Below are 13,264 nucleotides of genomic sequence, written 5' to 3'. Positions count from 1 at the left end.
CTCCTCCCGAACACTATCCCCATTCTCCAAATCCCCCAAGCTTTATCCCCCATTCTCCACTTCCCCTGAGCACTATCCCTATCCTCCACTCCCCCCGAGCTCTAACCCACATTCCCCACACCTCCCGAGCAATATCCCCCATTCTCCACTCCCCCCAAGCACTATCCCCCATTCTCAACACCCCCGAGTACTATCCCCCATTCTCCACTCCCCAAGCACTTTCACCCATTCTCCACTCCCCCCGAGCATTATACCCAATTCTGCACTCCTCCCTAACAGTATCCCCCATTCTCCACCCCCCCAGCACTATCCCCCATTCTCCACTCCCCCCCGAGACTATACCCCATTCTCCACTCTTCCCGAGCACTATCCCCCATTCTCCAGTCCCCCGAGCACTATCCCCCATTCTCCACTCTCCGCGAGCTTTAGCCCCAATTCTCCAGTCCCCCAAGCACTATCTCGCATTCTCCACTACCCCCGAGCACTAACCCCCATACCCCTTTCCCCCGAGCACTGTCCACATTCTCCACTCACCCTAGCTCTATCCCCCATTCTCCACTCCCCCCGAGCACTATCCCCCATTCTCCACTCCCCGAGCACTATCCCTCATTCTCCACTCCCCCCGGGCACTATCCCACATTCTCTACTCACCCCGAGCACTATCCCCCATTCTCCACTGACCGAGATCTATCTCCCATTCTCCACTCCCCCCGAGCACTGTCCCCATTCTCCACTCACCCCGAGCTCTATCCCCCATTCTCCACTCCCCTGAGCAATATCCCCCATTCTCCACTCCCCCTGAGCACTATCTCTCATTCTGCACTCCCCCTGAGCACTATCCCCCATTCTCCACTTCCCCCGAGCACTATCCCCCATTCTCCACTCCCCCTGAACACTATCTCTCATTCTCCACTCCCCCCGAGCACTATCCCCTATTCCCAATCCCCCCGAGCTCAATCCACATTCTCCTCTCCCTCCGAGGACTATCGCCCATTCTCCACTAGCCCCAAGTTAAATCCCCATTCTCCACACCCCCCGAGCACTATCACCCATTCTCGACTCCCCCGGAACACTATCCGCCATTCTCGACTCTTCCTGAGCACTATCCCCCATTCTCCACTCCCCCCGACCTCTATCCCCCATTCTCCACTCCCCACGAGCCGTATCCCAAATTCGCCACTGCCTCTAGCACTCTCCCCCATTCTCCTATCCCCTGAGCACTAGCGCCGTTACTCCAAACCCGCCGGGCTCTAACCCCCATTCTCCACTCCCCCCGAGCACTATACCCCATTCTCCACTCACCGCAAAGACTATCCCCATTCTCTACTCCCCCCGAGCACTATCGCCATTCTCCACTCCCACCGGGCACTATCACCCGTTCTCGACTCCCCCGGAGCACTATCCCCGATTCTCTACTCCCCACAAGCTATATCCGCCGTTCTCCACTGCCTCTAGCACTCTCCCCCATTCTCCAATCCCTTGGGCTCTAACCCCCATTCTCCACTCCACCCGAACACTATCCCCCATTCTCCACTCACCCCGAACACAATCCCCATTCTCTGCTTCCCCCGAGCACTATCCCCATTCTCCACTCCCCCCGAGCACTGTCACCATTCTCCACTCCCCCCGAGCACTATCCCCCATTCTCCACTCCCAGGAGCACTATCCCCATTCTACCCCCTCCCCCTGAGTACTATCTCCCATTCTCCACTCCCCTGAGCACTATCCCCTATTCCCAATCCACCCGAGCACTATCCACATTCTGCACTCCCCCGAGCACTATCCCCCATTCTCCACTCCCCCTGACCACGATCGCCCATTCCCCACTCCCCCACGAGCTTTTTCCCCCAATACCCACTCCACCCGAACACTATCCCCATTCTCCACCCCCCCTTCCGAGCTTTATCCCACATTCTCCACTCCCAACTAGCACTATGCCCAATTCTCCACTCCACTCGGGCACTATCCTCATTCTCCGCTCCCCACGAGCACTATCCCCCATTCTCCACTCCACCTGAGCACTATACCCATTCTCCACACCCTCCGAGCTCTAAACCCCATTCTCCACTCACCCCGAGCACTATCCCCCATTCTCCACACCCGCCGAGCACTATCCCCCATTCTCCACTGCCACCGAGCACTACCTCCCATTCTCCACTCCCCCCAACCACTAACCCCAAACCCCTCTCCCCCGAGCACTAACCCACATTATCCAGTCCCCCGAGCACTATCCCCCATTCTCCACTCACCCCAAGCACTATAGCCCATTCACCACTTCCCTCGAGCACTATCCGCTATTCTCCACGCCCCCAAAGCACTATACCCCATTCTCCACACCCCGAGGACTATCCCCCATTCTCCTCTCCCCCGAGATCTACCCCCATTCTCCACTCCCCCCAAGCTCTAACCCCCATTCCCCACACCCCCGAGCACTATCCCCCATTCTCCACTCCACCCAAGCACTTTCACCCATTCTCCACACCCCCCGAGCATTATCCCCAATTTGCCACTCCTCCCTAACAATACCCCTCATTCTCCACTCCCCCCGCGAACTATCCTCCATTCTCAACTCCCCCCGAGCACTATTCCCCATTCTCAACTCCCCCCGAGCACTATTCCCATTCTGCACTCCAACCGAGCATTGTCCCCCGACCCCCCGAGCACTATCCCGAATTCTCCACTCCCCTCGAGCACTATCCCCAAATCTCCACTCCCCCCGATCACTATCCCCCATTCTCCAATCCCCCCGAGCACTATCCCCATTCTCCACTGCCCCCGAGCACTATCGCCCATTCACCACACGCCCGAGCACTACCCCGAATCCTCCACACCCCCCCGAACACTATACCCAATTCTCCACTACCCCCCGAGCACTATCCCCCATTCTCCACTCCCCCCGAGCATTATCCCCAATTCTCAACTTCCCCCGAGCACTACCCCACATCCTCCACTCCCGCCGAGCTCTGTCCCCAATTCTCCACTCCCCCCGTGCTCTATCCCCCATTCTCCACTCCCCCCGATCTCTATCCCCCATTTTCCACTCCCCACGAGCACTATCCCAAATTCACCACTGCCTCTAGCACTCTCCCCCATTCTCCAATCCCCCGAGCCCTATCCCCCATTCTCCACTCACCCCGAACACTATCCCCATTCGCCACTCACCCCGAGCTCTATCACTCATTTTCCGCTCCCACCAAGCACTATCCCTCATTCTCCACTCCCGCTGAGAACTATCCTGCAATCTCCACATCACCGAGCACTAACCCACATTCTCCACTCCCCGCGAGCATCATCCATGAAATCCAATCCCCCTGAGCACTATCTCCCATTCTGCACTCCCCCGAGCACTATTCCCATTCTCCACTCCAACCGAGCATTTTCCCCCATTCTCCAACCCCCCGAGCACTATCGCACATTCTGCATTCCCCCCGAGCACTATCCCCCATTCTCCACACCCCCCGAGCACTATCCCTTATTCTCCAATCACATCGAGCTCTATCCCCCTTTCTCACCTTCCCCCGAGCAATATCCCCCATTCTCCACCCCCCAAGCACTGGCCCCCATTCTCCACTCCCCACGAGCCTTAACCCCCATTCTCCAAATCCCCAAGCACTATCCCCCATTCTCCACTCCCCCCGAGCACTATCCCCATTCTCCACTCTCCCCAGCACTATCCCCAATTCTCCACTCCTGCTAGCACTATCCTCAATTGTCAACTCCACCCGAGCTCTAACCACCATTCTCCACTCCCCCCGAGCACTGTTCCCCAATCTCCACTCCCCCGAGCACTATCCCCCATTCTCCACTCCCCCCGAGCACTATTCCCCAATCTCCACTCCCCCGAGCACTATCCCCCATTCTCCACTCCCCCCGAGCACTATTCCCCAATCTCCACTCCCCCGAGCACTATCCCCCATTTCCACTCCCCCTGAGCACTATCCCCCATTCTCCAATCCTGCCGAGCACTATCCCCTATTTCCCACTCCCCCCGAGCACTATCCCCCATTCTCCACTCCTCCGAGCACTATCCCCCATTCTCCACTCCCCCGAGCACTATCCCCCATTCTCCACTCCCCCGAGCACTATCCCCCATTCTCCACTCCCCCCAAGCACTATCCCCCATTCTCCACTCCCCCGAGCACAGGCCAGGGATGGAGCCTGGACCCTTCCTGCTCTATGTGTGGGGCTCGGCCCTACACTGGATGAGATCCGCTGACAGCACAGGCCAGGGATGGAGCCTGGAACCTTCCTGCTCTGTGTGTAGGGCTCGGCCCCACAATGGATGAGATCCGCTAACAGCACAGGCCGGGGATGGAACCTGGTCCCTTCCTGCTCTGTGTGTGGGGCTCAGCCCTACACTGGATGAGATCCGCTAACAGCACAGGCAGGGGATGGAACCTGGGCCCTTCCTGCTCTGTGTGTGGGGCTCGGCCCTACACTGGATGAGAGCAACTACTCAGCACAGCCCGTAAATGGAACCCAGCCCCGTCCAGTTCTGTATTTGTGTGGGGCTGAGTGCCACACCTGTTGAGCTCAGCAAACACAGCACAGGCCGTGGATGGAACTTAGGACCTTCCTGTTCTGTGTGTGGGGCTGAGTGCCACACCTGTTGAGATCAGCTAACTCAGCACAGGCCGTGGATGGAACTTCGGACCTTCCTGCTCTGTGTGTGGGGATCTCTGTGCCACTCCTGGCCAGATCAGCCAACTCAGCACAGGCGGTGAATGGAACTTGGGATCTTCCTGCTCTGTGTCAGGGGCTCAGTGCCACAACTTTTGAGGTTGAAGGAAGCAGAGGAAATCTGGCAAGGCGGAGAACGCTCCCGTGCCCCAAATTAAAGTCAAGGGAACTGAATATCGGGTGCAGCCTATAACAGGCGACCAATGAGATGCCACCTGCTTTGCGTCACCAGCATGCTCAATTTCACCCCCATTAATAAATACCTCAGAACTTTGCATTTGTGCATCGCGGGGACCAGTCGCTTGATTCCTTCCTCCTGGATGTAGCACTTCTCCAAATTCAGCTCCTCAACAGTTGCGCACAGTTGCACCACGTGGGAAAGCACGGCACAATCCAGCGGGCTCAATCTCAGTGCGATCCGTGGGTTGGAGTCCCCAAAGTTCAGCCTCTCCACCAATCCGACGGTCTTCTGGGCCAAAGCAAAGTTCTGAGACTCGCACAGGTAGTGGAACATGTTTAGGAGCTGCCTTTTACCCATGTTCCTGTCCATGTTCTTGATCTCTGCCTGAACGTTGATCTTCAGCCAGTCAATCACCTGGCAGGTGGTTTGGTGAGACAGCGGGCCAAGGATCTCTTCCAGCTGCCGAGCTGAAGTGGACGATGAGAGACCCACCAAGAATCGGATAAAGATCTCAAAGCGACCATCATCCTTCTTAAAAGCCCATTGAAGGAGCTCCAATACGTTCTGGTGCCTTGGAGTCAAGTACTGAGCAAGGGCCGCCAAGAACTCTTGGATGGTAAGGTGGAGGAACGTGTACACAACATTTTTTGTGGCGTCATCTCTCTCCAGGATCTCCATCATAAACCCGGAAATGAACTTGTTGGGCTCCAACTGATGTTGACAGAAGTGGTCTTCATTGAAGACAATGACCCTGTTGGAAACTCCCTGATAGGCCAGCTCCCCGATTCGGAGTAACACCGCTCGCTGGTCCTCAACATCTCGCCTGTGGTTTTTCAAGAGGTTGTAAATGTAGTTGGAAAAGAGTTGGGTGATGGTTTTAGGGAGAGGTCTTCTCCCCTCCGGTTGAGTGAAGAGTGGGCCCAAGGTAGAGCACAAGATCCAGCAGTAGGAAGGGTTGTAGCACATGGTGTACAGAATTTCATTCTCCTCCACGTGCTTGAAGACATCGGTGGCGAGTTTCTCATTCCTGAAGAACCTTTTGAAATAATCCTTCCTTTTGGTGGCCAGGAAACCCAGGATCTCGGCCCAGAGGTTGATATTGGCCTGCTCCAGTGAGTCAAGAGCAGTTGGCCGACTTGTGACCAGTACAGAACAACCCTTTAGCACCTGTTGCTGTACCAGAGAGCGGACAATATCGGACACTTGACATCTCCATTCGGGTCCGGTACAGCTGTTCCCAGAGCCTTTATTTGCCCCACGATCTGTGAAATCTACCGTGTGTTGGAACTCATCCAACCCATCGAACACGAAGAGCAGAAATTCCGGCCTCATCCATATATCTCCAAGTACCTTTTCCAAATAAGGGTAAGAATCCAGCACTATTTCTTTCAGAGAAGTGGTCCCATTTATGGCGTTGAGGTTTCTGATTTTGAAATGAAAGACAAATTGAAACTGAGGATAGATTCTCCCTGTGGCCCATTCATGAACCATCTTCTCCACCATGGTGGTCTTGCCAATCCTGGCCACCCCGCTGACCACCGAGGTCCCAGACAGGCTGGAGTGGCCGAAACTACTCCTGAATAATTGATCGATGCAGATTTTCTCAAGGTCGCTGCTGACGTGCTTCTGCTGCCACTCCTCGTGGTCCTTCCCTCTGGCCAGCAGCTCGTGTTCCATCAATCTCCGCTCGCGGAGAGAGGAAATGATTATCAGTTCAGTGTATCGATCAACGATTGAGAAGGTCTTTGTTATGTCCCTTCCTCGGATTGTGCCATTGCTCACTTTCCCGTTTTGGGAGAGGAGATGTTCCTTGTGTTGCTTTTGGATGTCTTTCATTGAAATATTAAGAATGCCATTAATATCGCCATTATTTTAATATTGTTAGACACCAAAATGGCCGGGAAACATATAGGCAGATGTTTTATAAGGTAAATCAAAACGGGCGAATTGTATGCCAATTTTACAGTCCACGGGGTAGAAATTCATCTTCTGCAGTAACGTGCAATATCGGATCGACCGCCCGTTATACACTCTGCCTGATATTCAATGCCATTAACGGCAGTATTGGGCCTTGCCTATAACGGGTGTTAAATGCGATGCCGCCCATTTTACGCTACCGTTGATAAAAATGTGCACCCCACAACTGCTGTCTTTTCCATTGGGGTTTACATTTAATTACGGGAGAGCTTCTAAAATGGACAATGCCGAATTGTTGCCCGTTATATACCCCAACCAATTTTACCGACCATTAACTTCAGTGGAAAGAGAAATCAGGGAGGGGATATAATTGACGGCTGATTCGATATCTCCCAATTTACATCATCACCATATCATCAACCTACACCCAGTGGAAAAGTTATTTTGATGGAGCACAAAACCAGCTGCTGATTCAATATCGCCCACTTTACACTACCGCCCAAGATGAACTTACACCCCTGTAGAAGAAATGACAGTTAGCCATGTGAGGGGAACAACGTTTAATGCTGGTGGCTACAAGACAAAGGAATACTGTGCTGAACCATTCTGACTTACTGCCTTAATGGTCAAATATGCATTTCTATATTCGTTTAGTTTCATATTCTTTCCCTTTGTTAGCTTGCAAGAGTCCTCAAGCAATTCCTATGTTCCTATTACCCTAAAACCAAGGATTCAATTAATCTTATCGCAGCCTTGTCCAACTGAGCAGCTTCTAATATATATACAGTGTCAGTAGAGAGTCACAGGATAACCATCAGGAACGAAATTCCGGCATCAATTAAAAAAAAAGTGACCATGAATCTGTCTGCTTGTCATAAAAACATATCTGGTTCAGTAATGTCCTTTTAGGGCAGGACACCTGTTGTCCTTACCCAGTCTGTGCCTCCATGGAACTCCAGTCCTTTCCGAATCTGGGCGTATATGTGACTCCAGTCCTTACCCACTCTGGGCCTTTATGTGACTCCAGTCCTTACCCACTCTGGGCCTTTATGTGACTCCAGTCACAGAATCACAGAATCACAGAAACCCCACAGTGCAGATAGAGGCCATTTCGGCCCATCGAGCCTACACCGACACATATCCCACCCAATTCCCCGCAACCCCTACACCAACACATATCCCACCCTATCCCCGTAACCCCACGTATTTAATCCCCCTAACACTAAGGGTCAATTTATCATAGCCAATCAACCTAACCCGCACATCTTTGGACCAGTCCTTACCCACTCTGGGCCTTTCTGTGATTCCAGTCCTTACCCACTCTGGGCCTTTATGTGACTCCAGTCCTTACCCACTCTGGGCCTTTCTGTGACTCCAGTCCTTACCCACTCTGGGCCTTTATGTGACTCCAGTCCTTACCCACTCTGGGCCTTTATGTGACTCCAGTTCTTACCCACTCAGGGATTATATGCGACTCCAGTCCTCACCCAGTCTGGGATTATATGTGATTCCAGTCTTTACCCAGTCCGGGCCTGTTTGTGACTCCAGTCCTCACCCAGTCTCTACCTACATGTGACTCCAGTCCTTACTGAGTCCGGGCCTATATGTGACTTCAGTCCTTGCCCAGTCTGGACCTATATGTGACTCCAGACCTTACTCAGTCTGGGCCTATATGTGACTCCAGTCCTTGCCCAGTCTGGGCCTATATGTGACTCCAGACCTTACTCAGTCTGGGCCTACATGTGACTCCAGTCTTTACCCAGTCCAGGCCTATATGTGACTACAGTCCTCACCCAGTCTCTACCTACATGTGACTCCAGTCCTTACTGAGTCCGGGCCTATATGTGACTCCAGTTTTTACCCAGTCTGTACCTACAAGTGACTCTATTCCGTACCCATTTGCGGCCTATGTATGATTCCAGTCCTTCCCGAATCTTGGCCTATATGTGACTCCTGTCTTTACCCAGTCTGGGCCTATATATGATTCCAGTCCTTGTCGAGTCTGGGGCTATGTATGACTCCAGTTCTTACCCAGTCTGGAATTAGATGTGATGCAGTCTTTATCCTGTCTGGGCCTATATGTGACACCAGTCCTTACTGAGTCTGGACCTAAAAATGATTCCAGTCCTTACCCAATCTGGGCCTATATGTGGCTCCAGTCCTTAACCAGTCTGGGCCTATCTGTGACTCGAGTTCTTACCCATTCTGGGCCTATCTGTGACTCCAGCCCTTACCCAGTCTGTGCCTTCATGTGACTCCAGTCCTTACCCACTCTGGGGCTATATGTGACTCCAATCCTTACCCAATTTGGGGCTATATGTGACTCCAATCCTTACCCAATCTGGGGCTATATGTGACTACAGCCCTTACCCAGTCTGTGGCAACATGTGACTCCAGTCCTTATTGAGTCTGGGCCTATATGTGACTCCTGTCATTACCCAGTCTGGGCCTATATGTGACTCCAGTCCTTACCAAGACTGGGCCTATATGTGACTTCAGTTCTTTCCCAGTCTGGGCCTATATGTGACTCCAGTTCATACCCAGTCTGGGCGTTTATATGAATCCAATCCTTACCCAGTATGGGCCTATATGTGACTCCAGTCTTTACCCAGTCTGGACCGAAATGTGAGTCCAGTTCTTACCCAGTCTGGGCCTTTATATGGCTCCAGTCCTTACCAAGTCTGTGCCTATATGTGACTCGAGTCCTGACCCAGTCTGGGACTATATGTGATTTCAGTCCTTAGCCAATCTTGACCTATATGTTATTGCAGTCCTTGTTCTCCCTGTACTGAAATTTGACTCCAGTCGTTATCCAATCTGTGCCTATATGTGTCTCCAATTCATTTCTGGTCTCGACCTATAAGTGACTCGAGTCCTTAGCCGGTCAGTGCCTATATATGACTCCATTCCTTACCGATTCTTAGACTATATATGATTCCAGTCCTTACCCAGTCTGCGACTATATGCGACACAAGTCCTTACCCAACCTGGGCATGTATGTAAGTTCTGTCCTTGCCCAGACTGGGCTTTTATGTGACACCCGTCCTTACCCAGTCAGGACCTATATCTGGTTGCAGTCTTTCCCTGCCTGGGCCTATATCTGACTCCAGTCCAACACCAACCTGTCCATCTCCTGAAGTTTCTCTTAAGTGGGCCAAGCGAGGGGTTCAGTTGTATATAGGAAATTAGGGCTGCACAATAATGTCCGGCCTGGCCATCAACAACAACATCTCAAGTATGAACAAAGGACAAAACAGTTGTGACTTTACTTTGGCACACTGGGAACATGCCGGATAAAAAGCTGAGGCCTTTCTCACTGGTACAGCTCCATACTGCCACATGGGCATCAGAAACTGGAGATATTCAGTGCCAGTGGGGTGAAAGTATACTTGGGCAGCGACACAGCTCAGGCGGGTATCGCATCTGCCATTGAATATACTTCAAATGAACTTAATATCGGGCATGGGGTGTATAACTTGCGGCAGTCCAATTTACACCCCCGCCCAAGTCGGTGTTCACCCCCTTAGTGTATTAAGTTTCAATACACCTTACAGTTACTGTTGGAGATCATCATATAAAGTTGATTGATCTATTTATCTGATTCCGGCAGAGCCACAAAGGCCTGTAATGGCCTTCTTCTGTACTGTATCATTCTATGATTATTTCAGAAACTGGCCATTCACTTACCTTTTAGATCTCCTGATAGCTTCTCTTCCAGCTGACTGCCGCGTGCATTATGAAGTAGACTAGAACCTAGTAAAGGTGATTCATCTAATTAGTATGGAGTTTAGCTCTGGGAAATCTAGTAAAATACCTACATTAGTTTGGTAGTACAAATAGTTGTTCAGGCAATACCTTTTATCTGGATTTCTTTCAAAATGCGTTTCAGTTTTGGCCTCGCCCCCTGCATTTTCACCAACGTTTCCCACAGTGTCCTTTCTGCCGGTCCTTCCTTTTCAGTCACCGTTTCTAGAAGGTATCGAGTTGCTTCCTTTCTGCGTTGATGCTTTGCCAGTTTACTGACGAACTGCAATAAGAAGGAATTAAGGAAAGAATGAAAGAAAGAAAGAAGGAAGGTCAGAAAGAAAAAAAACAAGCGAAGATTAAATGAATGAAAGAAAGGAGTAAAGGAAGTGCATGAAGGAAGAAAGCAAAACAAAGAATGTAACAATAAATACTTTAATTTATATAAAGTCATTCATCATGCAGAACATCGCAATGGGCTTTACAGCCAATAAGGTACATTTGAAAAGTACTCGTCATTGTATTGCAGGAAGTGCTGCAACTGTAATGCATATAACCAGATAATGTGATAACGGCAGATAATCAGATTTTTAGTGATGTTGGTTTAGGGATAAATATTCTCCCCAGAAAACTTGGGAGAACTCCCAAGCTCAACTTCGGAAGCAGTGAAATGAAATTGTTCACCTTCACCTGACAGGACAGGTTAATATCTCATCTGAAAGAAGCCATCTTTGACACTGCAGTGCTCCCTCAGAACTGGCATTGGGGTGTGTCAGCCTGGATTATAGGGCTCGAGTCTCTGATGTGAGTCTTTGAACTCACGACCTGCAGGCTAAAGTGTCATAAACACAAATTTCTAGCAATTAATATTTTTAAACGATTTGTACAATTAAGCCCAGAATTTTAGGCACAGCATTAATTAATGGCACGGATTTTACAGCCAGCGGCTAAGGAATGGCACTTGTCATTCACCTCGCTGACAGCTGACAACAAAGGTTTGACAGGCTTTAGAGTGCAGACTTGCCCTAATCCAGTGACTGATCCATGCGCGGTGCCCTCTACGGGGGTCTGTGGCTTCTGTGAAACAGTGAGGCTCTTCAACTGATCAAATTGGAGAATCATCACTGAGCCACTTCTTAAATGTGGTTAGGGTTCCTGCCTCTCCCACCCTTTCAGGCAGTGAGTTCCAGACCCTCACCGCCCTCTGGGTGAAGAAATTTCCCCTCAAATCCCCTCTAAACCTTCCACCAATTACTTTAAACCTTACGCAGCGAGTTGTTGTGATCTGGAACGCGGTGCCTGAAAGGGCGGTGGAAGCAGATTCAATAGTAACTTTCAAAAGGGGAATTGGATAAATACTTGAAAAGGAGAAATGTGCAGGGCTGTGGGGAAAGAGCAGGGGGTAGTGGGACTAATTGGAGAACTCTTTCAAAGAGCCGGCACAGGCACAATGGGTCGAATGGCCTCCTCCTGTGCGGTATCGTTCTATGCTTTGGCAGCCTTTGAAAAGATAGCTGAATGTTTTAGGTGGAGACCCGTTCTGTTTATGTAAACTGGGCTCACGCATGTTGCCCCATCCTCCAGCTGACTCTATCCCCACCCCCTGGCAAAAGCACAAGGACCTGTAGCCAGTTCCAAAATCGTCTGTGGAAAAATCTTGTCCCTCACGGGTCATCGGGCAAAGCCCCAAACCCGCTGACCATTGTCCAGGATGATTTACTTGTGCCTTCCATCTCCTGTGATCACCTCCTTCTCCAGAAATCCACCCACTGCCTTCTTGAAACGGTGGTCAGAACTGGAAAGGGAAGGAAGGGCTGAGTGAAGCAAAGAGGGGAGGAAGAGCGACTGGAGATGGTTCTGGGTCCCGCTTGTATTTGTACTGTTAGCACGTTTAACCCTCGACCTCGATGGTGCTTACGGAATGGAACCGAACCTCAACCAACAACACATCCTCCGCAAAGCAAGGAAGAAAACTAGAGTGGGGGGGTGGGGGGTAAAAATTACTTCGAGCCATGTCGGACTTTCTTCTCTATTGACCAGTCCCTCCTGGAGTTGTATGCACGTGTCAGTGTGTGTGTGTGTGTGTGTGTCTGCACCTTTGCAGGTTCCTCTACTACTTGAAGTGTACGGTCTACAAGGGAACATGACCAGGATTAAAATTAATGAGTTGAATCCAGTGAAACCAAGATATGAAGTGCGGGATGTATTGATACAAGACCCACCGACTGTGCCGTAAGTTGCATACGGAGTTACTTGGCTGCATGTTTTAGTTCCCCTTGCACATATAAACATTATTTATATAAAAAGTTTCGCCCCTTGTAGGGAAATAATTCCACCAATAATTAAAATATCTGATTGCATTTATTAATTCAGTTTAAAAATGTGAATGTTGCACTCTTCAAGGTGAGCGTCATCGGTATGGGGAATGAAAACAGTGTTAGTATTGAGCACTCCCAGGGCACGGGTTAGATACAGAGGAAAGCTCCCTCTACACTGTCCCCATCAAACACTCCCAGGGCAGGTACAGCACGGGGTTAGATACAGAGGAAAGCTCCCTCTACACTGTCCCATCAAACACTCCCAGGGCAGGTACAGCACGGGGTTAGATACAGAGTAAATCTCCCTCTACACTGTCCCCATCAAACACTCCCAGGGCAGGTACAGCACGGGGTTAGATACAGAGGAAAGCTCCCTCTACACTGTCCCATCAAACACTCCCAGGGCAGGTACAGCACGGGGTTA

The 13,264-nt window shown here is 50.9% G+C and overlaps 1 protein-coding gene across 1 annotated transcript in view; it reads right to left on the bottom strand.

Annotated features, from left to right (window-relative positions):
- Positions 1 to 13,264, bottom strand: part of LOC147092767 (NACHT, LRR and PYD domains-containing protein 3-like) — a 51,660-nt gene that overhangs the window by 24,185 nt on the left and 14,211 nt on the right. The window contains exons 4-6 of the mRNA XM_085976020.1: positions 10,634 to 10,805; positions 10,466 to 10,531; positions 4,944 to 6,690 (exon numbers count right to left, since the gene is read on the bottom strand). Coding sequence (XP_085832146.1) covers positions 4,944 to 6,690; positions 10,466 to 10,531; positions 10,634 to 10,805 — 1,985 coding nt within the window. The remainder of the gene's footprint in view (positions 1 to 4,943; positions 6,691 to 10,465; positions 10,532 to 10,633; positions 10,806 to 13,264) is intronic.

This window comes from Somniosus microcephalus, unplaced genomic scaffold (genome assembly GCF_052327205.1).
Source record: "Somniosus microcephalus isolate GS21.2 unplaced genomic scaffold, FLI_Smic_1.0 unresolved_chr2, whole genome shotgun sequence".
Classification (NCBI taxonomy): Eukaryota; Metazoa; Chordata; class Chondrichthyes; order Squaliformes; family Somniosidae; genus Somniosus; species Somniosus microcephalus.
Note: the sequence above shows the minus strand (reverse complement) of the source record. Positions and strands in the feature narration are given on the sequence as shown.